This window comes from Gekko japonicus, unplaced genomic scaffold, assembly GCF_001447785.1.
Source record: "Gekko japonicus isolate JY-2015 unplaced genomic scaffold, Gekko_japonicus_V1.1 scaffold21, whole genome shotgun sequence".
NCBI lineage: Eukaryota > Metazoa > Chordata > Lepidosauria > Squamata > Gekkonidae > Gekko > Gekko japonicus.
In genome coordinates, this window is record NW_015173122.1 from 1,477,530 (window position 1) to 1,498,907 (window position 21,378).

The window sequence follows — 21,378 nt, forward strand, 5'->3', positions numbered from 1 at the left end:
ACGGCCCCAGAAAGGCCACAAGCAGGGCAAGGAGGCCGAAGCTGAAGACTTTGGCAGCCCCGGCATGGACGCCTCGCCCTCACATCCCCTCGGTGTGTGTGCGGGGGTTGCCCTCCAACCTCTCTGCGCTGCCCCAGCTCCAACTGCCAGGTGGGACCTGTAGATCTCCCGAAATGATAACTGGTCTTCAGACTAGAGATCAGCTCCCTTGTAGAAGATTGCAGCTTCTGAAGGCAAACTTTATGGTATTCTAGTACCCCAGTGAGGTCCATCCACAGGTTGCACCCCCATATCTCCGGGAATTCCCTAACCGGGAGTTGGCAACCTTACACACAGTCCTGCTCTCCTTTTGCTCCCCTCAGGTGGCTCCCTCTTTTCAATCTTGTTGCTGCTACTTCAGTCTAGAATTCCTTCACAGGAGATCTATACCATTTATGTTGAATTCCTCCTCAAACACCACCTTATCCATGAAGTCCCCTCATGAAATGAAACCTAACGATTCATGTAACAGAATTCATGCTCTCCCACCTCATGTGACCAATGCTCCCTCTAAGCTGTGGAGTCTTGTGAGCAAAAATTCTACCTTGTGAGTTACTGGCATTAAAGAGAGCGAGTGATTTGGCTGCTGCATACATTAGTTTGCTCTGGAGCCCTCCTTCCTGAGCTAAGACAAAAATGTGTGAGCTGGGAGGCTAAAAAACTGTGAGCTAGCTCACACTAACGCAGCTTAGAGGGAACACTGCATGTGAAACACATATAAAGTTGCCTTATACTAAATCAGACCCTTGATTCATGTCAGTATAATCTACTCAGGCTGCGGTCACACGGAGCATTAGCCACGCTACAGAGACGGAAGATAGGCGGATTTTCCGGGCGCGATCACACCGCAACATCCGGGAAGCGTATAGCTCCCGTGGCGACCCCGAGGCTTCCCGCCGAAGATGTGGCTTAAAAAAATAGTACCTCCGAGGTACTAGTTTCCGGAAACCGCGGGGCAAGGGCGGGCATCAGATCGTGTTTCCGGTTCACACTTTTTTGTCTCAGCTCAGGAAGGGGTGTGGCTCCACAGCAAACTGATTGATGCAGCAGCCAAATGGCTCGCTCACCACTTTAATGCCAGGAGGCAGGAGCTCACCGGATTTTTGCTCACAAGACTCTGCAACGTAGAGGGCGCATTGGTGGCCACCCTAGGACGGCCATGGCTTGGCACGACGACGCTCCCTATCTCCCGCGGTGCATGGCTTACTTCTAAGGAGACCTGGGGGGGGGGGCCTTTGCTCGGCCTGTTCGAAAGGAACTCTCTGCACCGGGCGGCAGAGGGGGAGGTGCAGGGGGGGGCGTGGAGGGAGGGCGGCCCGGCTGAAGCTCCTCCTGGAGGGGACCAGACGGAGGACACAGTTTGCATTCCTCTGCAGCAGGAAGGGGTTAAACCCGTGTGATTGGCACCTCCCCCCTAAGCACGGGACCTCGCCGGGACGTCTGATTGCGCAGCGTGCGTTATTTTGCTCCGGGGCAAACAGCCACGCTCCCCCCCCCCGCGCATTTTCCGGCCCGTGGGACCAGAGCCTCAGGCTGGCAGTGGCTCTCAAGGGTCTTTCACATTACCTACTGCTTGGTCCTTTTTAACTGGAGACCCTGGGGATTGAACCAGTGTACTTCTGCATGCAGAACAGATGTATTACCACTGAGCCACACCATACAGGAATTTAAAGCTACCTCAGGCCAGTGAGAGCAGCCAGTATCTCCATTCACACCCGAGGACCTCCTTCACACATGTTTTAGATTCAGCATATGAGAGATGTCTCTGAAAAGCACTTGCACATTGGCACACCACAAAGAAAGAAATGGAATGAAGCCTTCAACACATGTTCACAGAATCCGTTTTCTTATCACAGTGGCCAAACCATACCTGTTCTTCAATCAGTGGCCAAACCATACCTGTTCTTCAATCAGTTCAATCTGGTGGTCAGAGGAATCCGTAATATCAAGGCACGCAGGTTACTTCAACCACATTTATTGAAAGCGATCTTTTTTACAGTTATTTACATTATGAAGCCAGACTCTGCAAAAACCTCAGAGCTCCAATGTACTGTACGAGGGCTTGCCCCTTCCAGGGAAAATGGCCCACAAGAAGCATCTGAGAAAGCAACATACTCCCAGACCCACTCCCAAAGAGCCCTTCCCCATAGCTTTCCTTCTACAAATGCTCCCCCATTCCCACTGCTACCTTGCTCAATGACCAGAAACAAGATTAAGGAGAACACTTTCCCAGATGTGTAGTGTGCTACTCTTCCAATTCTGAAACCCAGCTTGTTTGGTGGTTCTTTGTTTTTTAAGGGCTACTGGCAGACACAGCAGCAGAGTGGAAACCTGGGGCGGAGGAACAGTGTTGCTACAGCCAACTTGCACCACTGGGCAACGCCCTTGCCTGTTACAGCCACTTTGGCATTTGCAGTAGCTGCAACAGAATCAACAAAGAAACAGCTACATTGTTGGAGGTATCTGAATTGGACTGCTTGAAAAAATATGTAATCTGGTAAGGAAAGGACTAGCTGAAGGCGCTCATCTCTTGCAAACCCAGCTCATCTGGCTCTCTGCTTACTTAGAGGCCAAACCACTGCTTGTGTTGTGAGCATCTTCTGTCTTTGCATCTTAAAGCAACTGCCCTTCCCCTAGATGGCACCATCCTGCCTTTTCCAGGAACCCACCAAACGGGTGAGAGGGAAACAGTAACTCTGCACCTAGGGAGAGAACTCTGCCTTAGCAGCAAGACACTGTGCAACAGCAAACTGCCCCACACACATTGTATTCCAGTTTGTCTTAATCTCAACTCCTGCCTTATGTATTAAACTCCAAGTTATGCCCTATCTAAGGAGGCAAAAGCCAGTGAATGGACTGATACAACACTGAGACAGGAGATGCCACACACTGACCCAGAGCTACCAAAGCAAGTGGCCCAGAGCTACCAAAGCAAGGTCAGGAGCTGACAGGGCCAGTCACTCTGGAAAAGAACCAACCGTCAATATTCCAGCAGGAGGAACAACCCACCCAAAGTACCAGGGGACAACAGGCAAACACCCAACCAGGGGACAACAGCTAAAGTACCAGATGGGATGGAGCGGGGGGAGGGGAGTATTTCCCCACTCCTATCGCCCCGCCCCCCCGCCTCCAGCTTTGTGATGTGAGACAACTTCTGCCAGAGTGGGAGGAAGCTAGGAATGTTTTGGGACTAGGAAGGAAAATTGTCCTACAGCTGGGGAGGATGTCTTCTGGGGGGGGGGGGGGAGGATCACATTCCCAATGGTTCACAGCCAGCAGACCTTTAGGGGCTCTGTCAGCAGCAGCCTGGTTGACTAGGTACCCCAGCTTGCACTCTTACAGAGGTACTAAAAGGTGCAAAAAGGGTTAATGGTGCCAAGTAGCCCCAGTGGGTCAGATTTAAACGCTCCCAATGCTTCACCTCCCCACCCGGCCCATTCATCTCTCAGCAGCTGGTCAAAGAAAAAAAAACAAGGGGAGGGGAGAATCAAAATGTTTTTAAAAACAATCCATTTCAGCCTTTGAAAGGGGGTGGGTGTCCTAGGGTGTCTGGTTTCCTGAGGATTGCTCTACCAGTGGAGACCAGAAGGAGGCGTCTTCTCATCCTTGTTGCTTTCCAGAGAGAAGGGTGGGATTCGGACATCGAAGTGAGAGCCATCGGGCCGTTCAAAGCGGAAAGTGCCCCTAGGAAGCCAAGCAGAAACCAGAGTGAAGGACTGGCAGTTTATATTTGTAAATATTCAAGAAACCAAGGGGAGCCGCAGCAACAGAGATGATCTCTCCCGCCTCAAAACACCTCTTCCTTTTCACATTCTGAGAAAGAATGTGGAAATTTTCTCTCTCCTGACCACAGTGAGTCTTAATGGCAGGTGCCAGTGATTCTTAGCAACTTGATGATATGGAGGAGAAAGAAGGAAAGTTGCTCTTCCTGTGGACCCAAGGCACCAAAGAGCCAGCCCTGATCATATGCTCCCATCCCCCACCCCCCGGGAGGCTTATCTCCCAGGAAGCCTGCTTCCCACAGTTCCTAGGGGCTCTCTGGGGGAGGGGGGGGTATTCTCATTCACAAGTTCCTTACCACATGTGGCCACTGGATGCCTGTAAGGAGACATGGCTGCTGTACTGGAACGCTGGCTGCTCTTTGGACAGGACTGGCTCCTGTGGAGACAAAGCACAATCACAGCTGGGCAGAATGGATGGACACCACCTGGGAGCTTCCTGCCAACAGGCACGAGACACTGCTTTCAATCATCACCCTGCCCTCTCCACAGCCTCCCCAAAGCACAGAGGTCACTGCATGTATGAACAAATCCATTTCAAACCCTCGAAGGAGTTAAAAACAGTCCCTGCTAAGGAAGCCCCTGAGGGCTGCCAGGGCTTGGCTGATAATGAGAGGCACCAAGATACCGGCTGAGCCCTTACAAGGGGAGGAGGCCCTCTCCTTGCCACAGACAATCTGCTCTCTCTCACACTTACTCGGCCCACTACACCCCGACCACGAACAGTCTCCAGTGTGCCGGACAAGCTGAATATCCGCCAGTGCCTTTCACGGAGCTGCACTACTTCGTTGTCCAGATTCTCCAGGCGGATACAGTAGCGCCACTGAAAGACGGAGAGGGAGGGAGGGGAATCACTATGGGAACCAGAGCCAAGGCTTCCCAGTGCAATGGCGGGGTGATGCTCGGGAGTCCTTTAAGGGAAGTGTCCTTCCCTGCTCCCCTTGGCCTGAGGTCACCACAGAAAGATTGTTAAGCAAGAAACTCACCCAGTAGACATGGGAATTCTGGGCTTCCTGTAAAGAGAAAGGACTTTTGTCATACATGAATACCCAGGCCAGAATTCCTCAGCAGCTGAGACAAGGACTACCCCAGGCAGACTACGCTACACCCGAGGGACTCGCAAATCCCACATCTGTAAGGAGACATGCAGGAAATTAGTCTCTAGCCAGAACTGCAAAATTAGTCTCTAGCCAGAACTCCATGTACAGCACCTGAATGCCAGTAACAAGGAACCAATATGCTTCCAAGGTCACATACTGCCCTGTGAGAATCTCAGACTGTTACAAGCAAGACAGTCCTTATCTTCTTGCAACCTTTGGCCAGGTAAGGGAAGATTCACTGCAGGCTCTCTGGCAGTGCAAGGAGACACAAAAATCCGTTTGAGCCCATCATTTTGCCAGCCTTGTCAGCCTGCCCAAACTGGAAACAGGCCAGTACCTTTAACCTCTCAGCAGCTGCAAAGTCTGCAAGAAGCTCTCCTCCCCATAATGCCTTTGCAAGCTAACTCTACCACCTGGCTGTGCCAGAGTGTTGGGTCCATGGCTGATAAGTTTGACGTGTCTTCAGTCTCAAATATATAAACTTTTATAATGAAGCCTGGAAGAAGAACCAACTGGTGTCAAGCCCAGCACTTACTCGCATGCCCATGTAGAAAGGGATGACCGTGACACGGATATTTTCAGTGGTTTCCCGGTGCACATCGGAGAGTTCCAGCCAGGGATGGTTTTTCTCCTGCCAAGCACACAGTGTATCCCTTGCCACAAAGGCTGGAACTGCAAAGGGTGTCCCAAGGAAAACTACAGTTCAGTATAGAAGATGTTATGGCATCCTGGAGACCCTCCCCCATGGGCATGACATCTATCTTCTAAACCAGGCATGTCCAACTTCAAACAGGTAGTGATCTATTTTTTCTGGCCAAAAGTGCCGGTGATCTACCACCATGAAAATAAAGTTTCAAATTACTTTCAAATTAGATTTTAACCCAATAAAGTTGGGTTCCACTGCACCCCCCCCCTTTTATAATGCACCTTCTGTCATTTACTGGTAAGCAAAATTAGCAAAAACAAAACAGAGAGACGAAGATCCAGAAAGAACTGCGAACATTTTTTATTTTATACCAGGAGACCAAGTGGGGCTGGTGATCTACCTCTGACCCCAATGTACTGGTAGATCACGAGCTACCTGTTGAACATACCTGTTCTAAACAGTGCAAGAGACTTTCAGCTGCTGTAAAGCTACTCTGCAAGGGTTTGCTATTCTGTCCTCCTCCAGTGGAAGAGGGTATCTCCTCCAGGGCAGGGTGGGGGACTAAGAGTTCCCCTCTTGGTTCTCATCTTTCCTTCACCAGTTTTTTATTACAATGTCTCTAGGAGGCAGCACCTGCAGAGCTGGGACTTGGGGCTCAGCTTCTATCACTGCCTAGCACTATGCTGCATGTGAGCACAGCATCTTAACAGCAAATGTATCCAGAAAAACCCACCGAGGAAAAGACGGGGGGGCATCCCAATATCCTTTTCCAGGATATTTCCCTCCCCCCATTAAAAGGATATGGAACACAGGCCCTGCCCTGCAGTGAGTGTTCCATCTCTTCAGGAGAAAACGAAGACATTCTGTCTTTTGGGGGCTTTTTTTTGGGGGGGGCAGCATTTTCTTTATTCTTCCCTCCAGGGCTAAAGTCAGCTTTATGCCAAGAAAAGCCCTTACACTCTTGTCCTCTTGCTTTAGGTCAATTTTTGGCATAAAGTTAGCTGGCCAATTTTCAGAGCACCACAAGGACATTTCAAAGTCCCTGCGAGAAGAAAGAGGAAGTCTGCCCAGTTAGCCCTGCCTCCAGAAGCCACGGGGGGGGAGCTACCCCCTTCTTCCTGGAACGCACTGACAGCGTGTCCAGTGTCCTGTTGCTTTGGATCTCCACAGCTTTCCCCAGAGCAAGGACTTACCTTTTGTCTGATCATACAGGAGGAACCGTTCAAACAGCTCATGCTGGATGGGCACTTGATCCGTGGATGTGTATGGAAGGATGTCTTCATGGCTTACATAGTCAAGTCCTGGGAGAAAAGCAGATCACACAAAAAATAAATAAATAAATAAAAATAAACCTGTGTTTGATAACATAATCCACAGCATAATCTCATACAAAACCAATTCCCAGTTTGAGATTACTGTGGACTTGCACACCTGCACAAGAATCTTCTCTTACACAAGAATCTTCAGACTTGTTTCTACTTTCCTGTAAACCTATACCATGGAGGACAGATGGGTGTCCCTGAAAACAGCAGCTCTTTGTCTTGCAAACTTGGGGCTTCCTTCACGTTTGTAGAGAAATACCCCCCACATTGTCCTAGCTCCATTTTGCAGATCTATTGATCCACAATCTACAGCTTGGTTTGGGAGTATATATACATAACGTTTTATGATACAGTGCCTTCAGGTATTTCATACTCAGCTACCCAGATCACATTATATTCATGTTATCAATGTCACTCTCCAAATAACATTGGAATTATTTACCTCTTGTGTTTTAGAGACCTTTAATGTTCAGTGGTAGTGGTTAGGATCTTATTAAATTGTACAGGTCTGGATCATTGATTGAGCTCCTGGAGCAGGCCCATAGCCATGGTGGGGGCATTTGGGGCAGAGCCCCACTAGGGATGAGCCCTGCCCCATCCCGGATGTCAGGGGGGGCCCACCACCACTGCACAGCGCTTCTTACTGCTACCTCTCTGCAGCCTTACTGGCTCTTCCAGGGAAGCTGCCCTGCCGCTTCTGGTCAGTTTTACTCCCCCTGATCAGCTGTTAGATTTAACAGCTGATGTCAGAAGTGAAACTGACCAGAAGCAGCAGGGGGGGTTCCCTTTCCTTCCCCAGCCTCTGCCCCCCTGGGAGGGAAGGCCCCTAAGTGACCTTCCCCAGGAACTAATCTAATCAAATTAGTAATCTGATTAAGTTCCCCGCTCCCCGGCCCCACCAACCAAAATTTTCTGGCTATGGGGCTGTCCTGGAGACAGCTTGAGGGAGCAGAAGCTTAAGCTAAAAGTGCAGAGGCACATCCCTGAGGCCCTCGTACCCAAAATGGCCACTTACCTGGTATTGCATAGAGGGCTCTGCTATCATCATGGTTTGCTAAGAAAGTCACAGCTTCTGTCTGAGATCTCTGGGACTGAGGAACAAAAATGAGAACAGTGTTTACAAGGGACAAAACAGTCTTTGCTTATCTAACAGAAGAGTCTTTGATTAGCTAGTAATGGGCCGTATATCTCTCATGGTCTGGGTAGTATTGCTGACGTATATGAGTGGAATGTGCGATTGTAACTATATGCACCTTTCCCGCCTTCATACCCCAGTTCTGACAAGGAGTTCATTCTCTGAACGTCTCATATCTTCTAATAAAACTTTCAACCAAGAAAGTGTGTGTGAAGAGTGACTTGACTGGGACTCTGACAGATTTCAGCCCCTTGGCAAAGATTTTTTTTGTCCATGATCACACCAGTGCCACTCCCATCTCTGTCCCATAACTCACGCAGTAGCAACTATTATTTTTTAATTGAATTCGATATTAAAAATGAATACACCATTCATAACAAGGGCACCAAAGAGTCTAACCAAAAAGGAACGTGGTCCAAAGGGGCAGGAGGGGGTAGAATTCTGAAGACTTCTCACAAGTACTTTCTGCAGATTGGGCAACTGAGTATTTCTATCCTGTAAGTGTACAGGACGGTTCACAAATAAACAAAAAATTACACCCACCCAAACCAGTCATATTTCCTAAAAGAAGTCACAGGGTATATCAATTAAATCAGAGACAGAGAAGGAGGAAACTCCTAGCAGAAAAGCAACCCCTCAACCATCTGTTCAAACCATCGCAAAATGTCAGCTCGGTAGAAGAGAAGTACTCACTATATGGGGGCAGTCACGAGCATCTATGAGCACTTGGTAGTAGGTATGTGTCTTCCCCTTCACTTCTTTGGATCCATGGCCAGCTGAATTCTCACCCCTGAGCAGAAAGACACCACAGCTGACAGGCTTCCCTGTGGATGCCCCTACAGCAGCCAGCTTCCTTTTCAAACTGTATGGCAAGTGGGGCCAGACAGTCACTGGGTGGCAAAGAGCAGTGGCTCCACTTTTCTAGCAAAAGCGCCCTCTTTCTAAGAAGCTTCAGCTTCTCTCCTGAAAATGAGGTCTTCACCCACATTAATCCCACATCCCCCAAAATATGTAGGCCAGATGTTCTGCTGACAGCACACCACTGTATCGCCTGGGTGGACCCTCAGACCGCACGCTTTGTCATCAGCAGGGCTGGTGAGCAAGTCCAAAATGCAAGACAAGCAGACCTTATGAAACTGAATAGCATCTTGCCTTTTCATTTGAAACAGGAGGTGGAAAATAACCACAGTACAAAGCCACCCCAAAAATCTTAATAAAACTCAATAACTGTCATACACCTTAAAACAATGTACACCACTGAAAATTTTTAAAACTCATCAGCTGCTAAGAGTATATACATGCTTTCCCCCTACATTAAATAGGCATTTAATATATCCTACTTGTTATTTGTCAAGGTTTCGTTCTAAATGGTCCACTGAATAAACATTTTTGACCTCATGCCAACTGAGCATCTGCACAACTGTGGCAGCGTAAGCTGCCTTCCCCACTCTCTCCTCAAAGTTTCTACACTTTTGCAGAATTAAAGTACATTGATGCATCTAACCCTTCCCCCAACACTTACTTTTCAGGCACAGGAGAAGTAACGTCTCGATCGTACAACCTAGCTTGCCAAGGAAACAGAACTATTCCCCGGTATCCAAATACACTGTGGAGGAATAACTGAAAGAGAGGGGGGGAGGGTCAGGGCAAGGTACACAGAAACCCCATGTGTTTCTGCTGCATGAAAAGAAAATCCAACATAGGTAAGGAGAAAGAAGACAGCTTCAGTGAAGTTTGCAAAGCAGCCCATGCAAGTAGTCCTCAAAAAGCCTCCTCGGACACTAGTCCTCAACTACTTCGGTGAATTACTGTTAGCACGTTGGTGGCACACCAAAACAACATGGTTTTGACTGATGAGACCTTCTCCACCTGACTGCTTAGAGGTAACTTTGAATTGCCACTATGATTTGTAAGTGCCTAGACACTGGCAGGGCACAGCTGAGGAGGACTTTGCCTCAAAATGCCAAGCGGGAAAGGGACAGCTAGCATCAAACAAAGGGATCCCCAGAGTACTACTAGGAATCATGGCCAGAGACCACAAATATTTGCAAGACACACATCCAGCAATACCCCCCCCCCCAATCTCATTTTGGAGTCTATTTGTTCACCACGGCCCCTTACCTGCCCAGTTTCATATTTGCCATTTTGTTTTGGCAATTCAAATACACCCACTGTCTCAAGTACTTTGCCTTCAGGACGGTTCCTGGGAGGGGGACACACAGAAAAGATACACATGAGTGTCACTAGGTGGTCAAGGAGAGAAGAGTCTGAACATCTGTTCAAGGTTCAAATACAACTTTCATTCTACTGTCCAGTCATGAACCTAGCAGGCAGCCTTCTCCCTTTTAAAGGCTCCATTCCCTCCCAAAAGAGGAGGCCATGTAGAATGAAGCCAGCTATTTAGCCACAGTTCATCACAGGGACCACTAGCTTTGATGCCTTTTTAAAAGGAGCAGGTAAATTCACCAGAAAGGCTAGGCCTATCGACAGATATCTACCACAAGAGCCAAATAGCTCCTTCAAGCTCAGAGGCACCCTAAGTGTCAGGAGCTGGTGACCAACAATATGGAGGGATGTGCCCTTTCTTCCCTGTATGCAGGTGTTCCCAGTGGGCATCTAAGTGATCACTACTGAAAGCAAGGCACTAGGCATAGCCAGGCTATTTATTTATTTATATTTATTTATTGAACTTATTAACCACCCTCCCCAGTAGGACCGGGCTTAAGTGGTGTACAACATAATCAGATAAAACATTGCATAAAACAATAAAAGGTCAGGCTAAAAAGCCCTGACCTGGATAGACCAGGCAAGCCTGATCTCATCAGATCTTGGAAGCAAAGCAGGGTCGACTCTGGCAAGTACTTGGATGGGAGACCTCCTTGAAATACCACAGGCAGAAGGTGGAGGCAGGCTTTATTCAGCCACCTTTCTGAATACCCTCCAGGCCCCCAGTAGGGGTCAGTCACCAGAGGTCGCCATGACCTCCAGGTGCACACACGCTCACACACACACATGAAAAAATACAAGACAAGGGGGAAAAATATCAGGTTAAAACAGTAAAACATCATAACCAATCTGATTAATCTAGTAACCTATTTAGCTATAGGTAAAGGTTTCCCTTGCTCGAAAGCCTGTCGCTAAAATCCTAATAGTGCCGCTGTCTCATGGGGGAAGGAGCAGGTGGGAAGAGGAGGATGGGAGTGCCAAGACAGGACCATCGCTGTCCTCAACCAAAGGCCTGGTGGAACATCTCTGCCTTGCACACTCCGCGGAATTGTAGTACATCCAGCAGGGCGCAAATGTTACTTGGCAAAGAGTTCCACCAGGTAGGAGCCAGGGCAGAGAAATCTCTGGTGCTGGTTGAGAACAGCCAGACGTTTCTCAGGCCAGGGACCACCAATAAATTCTGATCACTCAAGTGTAACATTTTTTGAGGTTATACCAAGGGAGGCGATCCTGAAGGTACATAGGTCCCTGCCAATGAAGGGCCTTAAAGGTCAACACCATAACCTTGAATCTGTTTTAGTACTCCACCAGAAACCAAAGCAGCTCACGCAACACCAGATTGATATGTGCTGTGTGCGGCAGCCCCGTAAGGACCCGGGCTGCTGCATTTTGTACCAGTTGGAGTTTCCGGGTCAGCCTCAAGGGTAGGCCCATGTACGATGAGTTACAGTAATCAAATCTGGAGGTGTCCATTGCATGGATTACAGTGCCTAGGTCAGGGCAACACAGGTACAGGGCTTAAGCCAGCAGGTGGTCCTTACACAAGAACCTTGCTGAATTAGACCACTGGTCCATCCAGTCCAGCATCCTGTCTCATACAGCTGCCAACCAGTTCCTCTAGACATCCAATAACAGGGCATGGAGGCCAAGGCCTTCCCCTGATGTTGCCTCCTGGCTCTGGGATTCAGAGGTTTAGTGCCTCTGAATGTGACAGTTCCTCAGTCATCTGGGCTAGAAGCCGGTGAATCTACCTGTTCCACTTTTAAAGCTGTCTATGCCTATAGCCATCAATACATCCTCTGACAGCAAATTCCACATTTTAATCACCCTCTGTGTAAAGTAGTATTTCCTTTTCCCCTATGTAAGCCGCCCTGAGCCCGCATTGCGGGGAGGGCGGGGTATAAATTGAATTAAATAAATAAATAAATTTTGTCTGTCCTGAGCCTACTGCCCATTAGCTTCATCAGATGCCTTCGACTTCTAGTATTTTGGGAGAGGAAGAAAAAGTTGTCAACTCTTTCCGATCCATGCAAAGTTTTATAAACCTCTATCTCTCACACACAAACCCGTTGCAGTCATAGTCCTTGGCCTACAGTTGACCAGTAGGAACGGCTTTCTTTTATAGGTTCCAAACGAAGTGCATGACAGCGGACCCCACAATTACACGAAGGAAGGGACGGTTCAGAAAAGCGCCCCCCGCCAGTCCCCAGACAATACCAACGGGGCACAGCAGCGGTCTCCGCAGGAGGCGAAGCCAGGCCACTCACCGAGAAGACAGGAAGCGCCTAGGGGCGAACCCCGCCCACAGCCCTGTCGCCCCCACCGCCGTGCGGAGACCCCCCCAGGGTAGCGAGGAAGCCGAGGCGGCCCTGGCCCGGCTTAGCGCCGCCGCTGCCAAATAGCGTCCTCGCGCGGCAGCCGCCACCGCGCAGGCCGACATCGACTTTTGCCGCCGAGCCGGTCGCGGCTCTGAAGGAACGAAGCGAGCCGGAGAGACTGCAAGGCCACAGCGGCCGTGGCCACCCACAATCCTCCGCGCGGAGCCCCCCCGGTTCCCGCCGTCCTTTGCGCGTCCGCTCTAGGCGCGGGGGGTGGGCCACAGAGACAGAGCGACTATCGCCGTGCGCGTGCGCAGTTCTTTAGTGTCCCTCCTCGGCCGCTACATGGAGAGGCAGATGGCAGGCGGGACTGGGAACCGGGGGCGGGCACAAGGCAGGAGGCAAGCCCTTTAAACTTGGCTGGAACCAGCAGAATCCAGACTGATTGCTTCCCTGGCTGACTTTCTGTAAGCATGCACAGGAATAGGGTTCCAACGTTTCGCAGTAAGCGCCTAGGCGGACCTTAAGACCCTGGCGCCAAAGGCTGCTCTCTTCTTCCTTAAGGGAGGCGAGATCCTTGCCTGCCAGAGTGTCTTCGAGCGTAGCCCCATCGTTGTGGAAGGGGCTGCCGGTTGAAGACAGGGCGATCTCTTCTCTCACCTAGTTGAGACACCAGGATGCGCCTGTATTGTTTAGGCGGGCTTCTTCCTTATTTGCTTTCAATGGTGTTTAACTTATTCATTTCCGTGATTTATAGTCCGTCTTTCTCAGTTGGACTAAAGGCGGATTACACAGAGTGAGTCACTACAATCAACAAGATGGGGCATTCAGTAAATAATACAATGGGGTCAGGGTTGTATAGAACCAGCCATAAGTCTAAAAACACAACTGAAGCAAAGCATAAGTATTAATACGACACATTAAATGATGCAAAATATTACACAGGAGGATCCTAGTTTCAGCAAGCTAAACACAGCAGTTGACTATAGTGTCTAATCATTTAGTACAGTGCAACTCTATTGCCTACACTGAAAAATCCTCTTGAATAATAATTGTGTCTAATTTTGTCTTTCTTTATTTCATTTGTAACCTGCCTATCTCCCTAGTGGGGACCAAAAGCAGCTTACATCCTTTTCTTCTCTTCCATGTTATCCTCACAACAACCCTGCGAGGTAGATTAGGCTGAGAGAGCCGTGACTGGCCCAAGGTCACCCAGCGAGCTTCCATGGCATAGTATCAGGTCTCTGAATCGCTTTTTAACAAGCTTGTTTGACCGTAAACCACTTTAACCAAACGGGGGGGGGGGGAGATGTATAGTATGTCTAAATGACGCTTGCCACACATTGCTGTGGGCCCTCAGGGGCAGAGCAGTTGCCTCCAGAAGTCTCCCGGTTCAACCCCGCCCCCGGGGGCACTTGCCTTCAAAGAAAAAGAGCTGGGCGTATAGACATGAATGACCCTGGGGAGAACTGAGCCTGACAGAAGAGCCAGGAGTGTCCTGCTCCTGCACAAGCCAGGGAGAAGGCTGCCTTTTGCTCGGCTCCGACTTGAGGCTTCCCCCCGGGACTTCCACTGATCAAGTCCAGCGCCTCCCGCTAGGTCCCTCTTGCCTTCGCACGGAAGACTTATTCGCTCGTCTGCCACCCGGAAATGGGTCTCTCTCGCCTGTAGGTGATGCTCTTTCATCTTCGCCCAGGCACGATCATGTGACTCGCGGGGCAAGATGGCGGCCTCTCTGCGGGCTGGAGCGCGCCTGCGGCGGGCTTCGGCTGACCCTGAGCTGAGGCGGCTGGATTCAGAGTTGCTGGCTGAAGTCGAAGCGGCGTCGGCGGCCGGTCCCGGCCTTCCCTTCGCTCTGGTCCGGAGGCTTCATCAAGCTCTGCGAGATACGGGTGAGTTTTGCCCGCGCGGTGGCCCTTAACCTTGAGGGGAACAGGCAACGAGACCCCTGCTCTCGCCGGATCTGGGAGAAAGCCTATTGAACGTAATGGGTCTTACTCTCAGGTAAGTGGGTATACCCCCTTGGAGGAAGCCCCAATGAATGGTGACGACTTTTCCTGTCGTTCTAGAATATATATCTCTGTATACAATTATGAATGAATGAATTAGAAACAAAGTATCATTAACTTATGCAAGCCATTGTCACGCAATTCGGTCATGGCAACTTCTTTTAAAGGTTTAACAGGAGGATTGGGCACAAATGAGTCAGTGTGGTGTACTGGTGTGTTGGGTTAAGATGGGAGTCCCAGGTTTGAATCCCTGTGCCGCTGTGAGAACATGCTGATTGACCTTGGGCCTGTCACACACATTTAGCTGAACCTACCTCACAGGGTTCTTGCAAGTATAAAATGAAGGAAAGGGAAATGATGTGAGCTATTTTGGGTCCACACTGAGGAAAAAGATGGGGAATAAATGAAGAAATTAAGTAAATAGTTACATTGGCTAAATGTATCTGCCATTTTCCTTGGTAGTGTGTATCCGAATGCCAGTTGCAAGGGAGGGATGCAACAACAAGAGGAAACTCTGGCATCTGTACTTCTGCTTTTGAGCCTTCTAAGAGGTCTGTCTTGCCACTGTTGCCTGGTTGCTGTGAGTGAACAAATTGAAACTAAACCCTGAAAAGCCAGAAGTAATGCTGGTTGGGAAGGCAGAGGTATTGAAAGACATTGTTCTCCACACTTTTGATGGAGTTCAACTGACACTTGATGACTCAGTTAAAAGCCATGGGGTTATATGGGATCCAGCTTTGTTATTGGAGAAGCAAGGTAATGCAGTTGCAAAAAAAAAAATGCTTTCTGCCAACAGCTTTGCCTGTATGATGGCCCCTTACCTTGATACAGCTGACCTGACCACCTGGATCCACACCATAGTAACATCGAGACTAGACTACTGTAATGCACTGTACATTGGTCTTCCCTCAAAATCTACTCAGAAACTCCATCTGGTACAGGAGCTAGACAGAGCGTGCATATTACTCCCATTCTGCAGACACTCTGTTGGCTGCCCATTTGTTACTGGACTCAGTTTAAAGTATTGGCTGTTGCGTACAAAGCCCTCCATGGTCTTGGTCCCTCTTATTTGTGGGACCGCCTCTCCCCCATACTCCGCCACAATAATTTCATTTATGTCAGCAGGGGCTTCTGTGGGTGCCAACCTGCAAATGGCAAAATCAGCCCCTGCCTGTACACATGCTTTCTTTGGTGTAGCTCCCTCCTTATGGAATAGCCTGCCTGAGGAGGTAAGGAAAGCTTCCACTCTTCTGGCTTTCCCCAAACCATGTAAAACTGAACCGTTCGAGAGGGCTTTTCTGTGCAGCTAATAGGGTTGCACCATGCAAAATGGTTGACAAACTTACTTGGATAAATGATTAGAGATTGTGGTCTGTACTGCTGTGTGTAGCTTCCTGACAGTAGGATCTTCTTACGTAATTTTTGTACTGCTTAAGGTGCCATATCAGTACTTTTGCTGTGCCTCAGTTCTTTCTGGTGGTTCCAGACTTCTAAAGTCCTAGTGGATTGATAATTGAAAGTCCTGTTCCATTGATTGTACTGACTCACTATGTGTAATCTGCCCTGAGTCTTTGTGAGAAAGGTGGAGTATAAATAACATAAATAAATAAATGCTGCACAAAACAGGATGCTTGACTAGATGGGAACCCCCATGGTCTATTCCTGCAGAGGTTCTCTTATATTCTTACTATTTCTAATTCTGCATCTCACCATACAGTTGCAAAATTAGCTGGCAGGCATGGCGGGTTTTATTTTTCATCACATAAATTATTTGTCCCAACATTGATAATATTGGTACCCCAAATTCTTATGTAAGCAGTACCCCCCTGCTGTTTTCCTGTTCTCACATTTCAGTCTCTGTTTTCTTTCCTCCCTGTGTTCACTGTGTCCTTGCTTGACCGCTAACATATTCCATCTCTGGCAATCAACAGACTCTGACTCTTGAGAGGCTTTTATTTTAATCTCATCCATTTTATTCCTAGGTTCTCAAGTGTATCTTCATGAACTTCTCGAAGGTAGTGAGATCTTTCTTCCTGAAGTGAAAAGACCTCCCAGGGTGTGTATTAACGGCTATTTTCTATGTACAAAGTGGCTGAAAATTGAGTGCTCTTTGGGGTGTAAAGGCCTTGCTCAAGGGAGTCATTTCCCCCTCTTGAATATATTAATTTCTACTTAAACATATCCCTTGAAAGGGATTTGAAGAGGTCAGTTAAAAAAAAAAAAGAATGGCGTAGCATTTTCACTGTTTGTCTTTCTGCCCTTTTCAGAACCCAGAGTTAGTGGCCCGTCTGGAGACACTCAAGGCTAAGCTAGCCAATGAAGAGTACAAGCGGATGACAAGAAATGTCAACAGCCAGGTTAGGAGAAAATGCAGGGGTGGTGTGAAAATGAGCTGGCCCCTTAATTTGCTTGGATGCATGTTATGTTCTTAAGCCAACAGTGATTATTAACATGGTGTGATTCTTCCTTTGAGGGAGTCACAGAAGATGGCTCATATGCAGAGAAGAACAGGTAGTCTGTCTTAACAATTCAACACATTGCCAGAGCCACTAGTTCAGGGGTGTCAAACATGCAGCCCAGGGGCCAGATCAGGCCCCCAGAGGGCTTCTGTCAGGCCCGCAAGGGACTGGCTGTCTCCTGCTTCTTCCTCCAGTTCTGCTGCTGCATCATAGCTTGCTTTCCCAGACTCTCTCAGTCGCTCAGGAGATTCTTCTGCTTCTGCTACCTGCACTGGGATGAGGCTCCTCCCCTTCCCCCTCCCAGATTGCTACAGCACAGACATTTTGATGCAATAATTCGGAGCAAGAAGTGTCAGTTATCAGAGACTGTTAAATAAACAAAATATTGCAAGAATGCTAATGTTTTGAGCATGTTTTTATTTTAAGTAAAAACAATCTTTGTGTTTGTGTCCTTTATTAAGTTTATATCTCCGCTCCCTGGCATTACATTTTATGACACACATGGCCCGGCCCGACAAAGTCCAATTTATGTCAAATCCGCCCCTCCATAACAAATGAGTTCAACACCCCTGCACTAGTTGGTATGCTATGTCCATTCTGCTGATGGGAAGTAATTGACAGGAACAAAGTGCTGAGAACACAGCAATTGCGTTGGAGTCTATAACGAACCTGCCATAAACTGCCAATCACAGCAGAATTCTGAAAAACAGTTACAGTAGTTGAGAACTGAGCAACTTTGTGGTGGAAAGGAAAGCCTGTTTCCTCTGCGTAGGGTAAAGCATGCATGCTAAAACGGGATAGCATGAGCTCAGTTCTTTTGCTGCTAGTAAGCAGGGCTGGTAGTAAAAGTTGCACCCTTTTTCATATATTCCCGTAAGTAAAAAAGGTAGGAGATCTTCTGTTAATCTTGGGACTGAAGCACAACAGAGGGCAGAACTGTACAACGCTACCATATTTACCTCCTTTTCCCTTCTAGGAACTGAACCGATATGGCACTCTGGCTGACCTCGGAAGACAAGGTACATTACTATCATGGGCATGGAGTTGTCAGGTAGCCTGAGCATAGCAACTAGGAGAGGGGCCCTAGTTCAGTGTGTAAGGACCAGCTTCAGTATGTGTGGGGCATCTCTAATTAAATGATCCCAGATAGCTGGTGTCCAGAAAAGCTCTTCTCTTACTGATACCCAGGAGAGCTGCTGCCAGAGGAGACAATGCAGAGCTAGGTAGATCAATAGTCTGTCTTGCTATAAGACAACATCATAAATAAGAAGGGTAATCATAAAGTCTGGATGAAGTAGAACAGCTGCCTGATCTTTGAGAGAGGCTCTCCTCTTTGAGGAAATGAAGTGCTCCAGAGTCCATACCTGCCCTGTTGACATTCACCAATCATGCAGTGGCAGCTAGATTTGTACTGGTCTCTGGAGCTGTTGGTCACATAGGCTGAGTGGATGGTTGGCACTCTACTGGGCATGGAGTCCTTCCTGACCTTTCCTCCTGCCCATAGAGGCCCAAGGACCATGCGGAGTTGCAATAGCATGGAGCACGTGTGCTTCACAGGTCTGCACATCAGTCGTGCAGAGTCTGCATGTCTGTCTCCCCCCTTGGGGGTTCCCACAAACTGAGCTGCCCTGTGGGGTGGGCATAGTATAACCATTCAGGCAACAGAGCAAAGTTGGAGTCCCGTGGCACCTTTAAGACGAGCAAGTTTTATTCTGGGTATAAGCTTTCATGTGCAAGCACACTTCTTCAGATAGATTGAAAAAGAAAGTTTCATTGAGGCAACACTGACCATTCCTTGTATGGAGTTGAATTGGAAGTGCTTGTTTGGTCTGTTGGGACTACTTTATGGGACTGTGATCCTCCAGGGCAACAGGCATCCTAGGCATTTGGTCAACAGTAGCACAGGTTAGGTGGAATGGCTGGTAGCCAGCCTGGACTGTAGCTGTGTCCCCCACTTGGAATCCCCAGTTGTTGCGCCCTGTGAACTCCTACAAGTTCTGATTGCTGTTATCTCAAAAATATATATTTTAAAGCTATGAAAAAGTTTAGAAGGGCAACCTTTAGCAACTTTCATATGTGGAAAAGCTAAGGACTTTAGGGAAGTACTCTATTTGGGAGGAAAAGGAGAATAAGGGAGGACATAATAGAAGTTTATAAAACTGTGCCTGATGTGGAGAAAGGGGAGATAACTTTTTCTCCCTTTCCCATCATACTAAAATTTGGGGGCACCCAATGAAGTGTTTGAGAAATGATTTCAGTGAGACAAAAGGGAATGCTTCTTTGAAGGTAAAGGTTCCTTTGCTCGAAAGCCAATCGAATCCGACTCTAGGGTTGCGGTGCTCATCTCCGTTTCAAAGCCGAAGAGCCAGCGCTGTCCGAAGACGTTTCTGTGGTCATGTGGCCGGCATGACTAAACACCAAGGCTCACGGAACGCTGTGACCTTCCCACCGAAGTGGTACCTATTTATTTGCTTTCGAAATGCTAGGTTCGCAGGAGCTGGAACTAGAGACAGGAGCTCACTCCGTAATGCGGCACACTCGGGTCTCGAACTGCTGAACTACCGACCTTCCACAGTCTGCAGTTCAGCATCTTAACGACTTGAGCCACCGCAGCTTCTTTACTCAGCGATTAATTAAAATATGCAGTTTACTGCCAGTGGATGTAGTGGTGGCTATGAGCATAGATGGCTTTAAAAGGAGGTTCTAAGATTCATAGTCCATCAGTGACTTCTAGCCGTGATATACAAAAGCACCAAACCTTTAAAGCCCAATGATAGGAGACAACATATAGGGAAGGCCTCAGCCTCTCTGCCTGGTTTGCTGGCCCACCCAGCCAACTGGTTGGCCAATGTGTGAAAAAGGATGCTGGACTAGATGGGCTGCTGGTCTGATCCAGCAGGGCTCTTCTTATGAAAGCAGGCAGTCCTTCAGAAATCTCGGTCCCCAACACACATAAAAGCTTGTACTTTGGATTAGGGTGAATGAGCTAGGTCACAGAGCATTGGCCAAACAAACAGCACGTCTGACAATTTGTTTTAGTTTTCAGATTTGCAAAACGTGTACAAGCTCAACTTTCTCAGCTCCATCCTTGGAAAAAAAGATAACTTTGACTAGATGGACGGATGCCCAGAAAAAAATCCCTGAAACAAGTTGATCTGATAGTTCACAATTTCGATGCATATATTTCTATGGGAAATTTCTTTCAAGAAGAAAGACGCACTCACATACCATCAAAAGAAATGAATTGGAAGTTTTGGTATGGTCATGTGGATTGGACGTAATTGGGCCTATTTAAGATAGCCATACCAAAAGACCCCTGAATCTCTGAGATGTGGGTTGTGTGAGTGTCTAATCTTTCTAAAAGTACTTTGGTGTGAATCTCAGAAATTGTATCTGTAATTTTTAAATAGGATAATGAATCAGAAATCGCATGTATGTATTTCTGTTTTGATTTCATTTACATAGGCAAGTATATTTTGTGTCACAGTGATTCTTTCATATGCACTCATTTCAAGAATAATTAGATTGATTTTAAATAAAAATCTTAAGATAAACCTGAGTGATCTTTGGCTGGGATACAAGTTTTTCACTTGACACCTGGAAATAAACTTCTGACCTTTTCAGACAGAGGGCTATAATAATAGAGATTGGGCATCAAAGAGAGTAGCCATCTCAGTATGGCCCAGTGATTTAGTGGTTAAGGCATCACTTTGGAACAGGCAAAGAAACCCTTCATTTCCATGTGTTTTAAAAGGCATGCTTCCCTTAGTTGGGGGGGAGGGGGACACAGTTCACCTGTTGCAGGCTAGTTGCAGTGCCAGCAAAAGTATCTTGATAGTTGTTCACAGCTTTCGGAAGATAAAAGTGTTACTCTTTGAGGATTTGCAGGGGTGATGTTGGGCTGGTAGGCTCCCATCCTGTGTCTCCCTTCCCCAGTTAGGTCCACTAAAGCTGTGGTCGTCACCATATTCAACTTCCTTGTGACTGTGGGAGCAACATTTGCCTGCACCTATCTGGGCAGCCAGTATATCTTTACAGAAATGGCAGCGGTGAGTGATGATGCGGGGGGGGGGGGGGTGATGGGGGGGGGGGGGGGGGGGGTGATGCACGAGCACCTTTTTATTGCCAGTAATTTCTACCCACAAAGCTCAGAAATCCTGTAATGTCCCCGCTGAGTCTCATTTCTATAAATAAAAGAGAAACTGACATAGATGCTGAGCGATGGGGCATGTGCTTCTTTGACAGCTTGCAAAAGCCAGGCATACTCTCTGTGCCGGGCCAGAGCTGTGACTGTGGCTCGCCCAGTGGAAATGCACAAGGCAGAACTGACTCGTCTTCCCTCTTT

The 21,378-nt window shown here is 48.1% G+C and overlaps 2 protein-coding genes across 2 annotated transcripts in view; one reads left to right on the plus strand and one right to left on the minus strand.

The window, feature by feature from the left end:
• Positions 1 to 2,029: 2,029 nt before the first annotated feature.
• POLDIP2 (polymerase (DNA-directed), delta interacting protein 2) lies at positions 2,030 to 12,789 on the minus strand. Its single transcript, XM_015421862.1, has 11 exons — positions 12,515 to 12,789; positions 10,143 to 10,224; positions 9,544 to 9,641; positions 8,715 to 8,811; positions 7,902 to 7,977; positions 6,758 to 6,865; positions 5,454 to 5,590; positions 4,805 to 4,831; positions 4,516 to 4,641; positions 4,118 to 4,197; positions 2,030 to 3,723 (listed from the first exon to the last, which is right to left on the minus strand). Exons 1-11 carry the CDS (start codon positions 12,685 to 12,687, stop codon positions 3,609 to 3,611), a joined length of 1,119 nt encoding a protein of 372 aa, XP_015277348.1. The 5' UTR covers positions 12,688 to 12,789; the 3' UTR covers positions 2,030 to 3,608.
• A 594-nt stretch (positions 12,790 to 13,383) lies between these two features.
• TMEM199 (transmembrane protein 199) overlaps positions 13,384 to 21,378 on the plus strand; it is an 8,638-nt gene continuing 643 nt past the window's right edge. Inside the window, exons 1-6 of the mRNA XM_015421851.1 lie at positions 13,384 to 13,395; positions 14,262 to 14,457; positions 16,557 to 16,630; positions 16,842 to 16,931; positions 18,010 to 18,052; positions 20,970 to 21,086. Of these exons, the coding sequence (XP_015277337.1) occupies positions 13,384 to 13,395; positions 14,262 to 14,457; positions 16,557 to 16,630; positions 16,842 to 16,931; positions 18,010 to 18,052; positions 20,970 to 21,086 (532 nt within the window). The remainder of the gene's footprint in view (positions 13,396 to 14,261; positions 14,458 to 16,556; positions 16,631 to 16,841; positions 16,932 to 18,009; positions 18,053 to 20,969; positions 21,087 to 21,378) is intronic.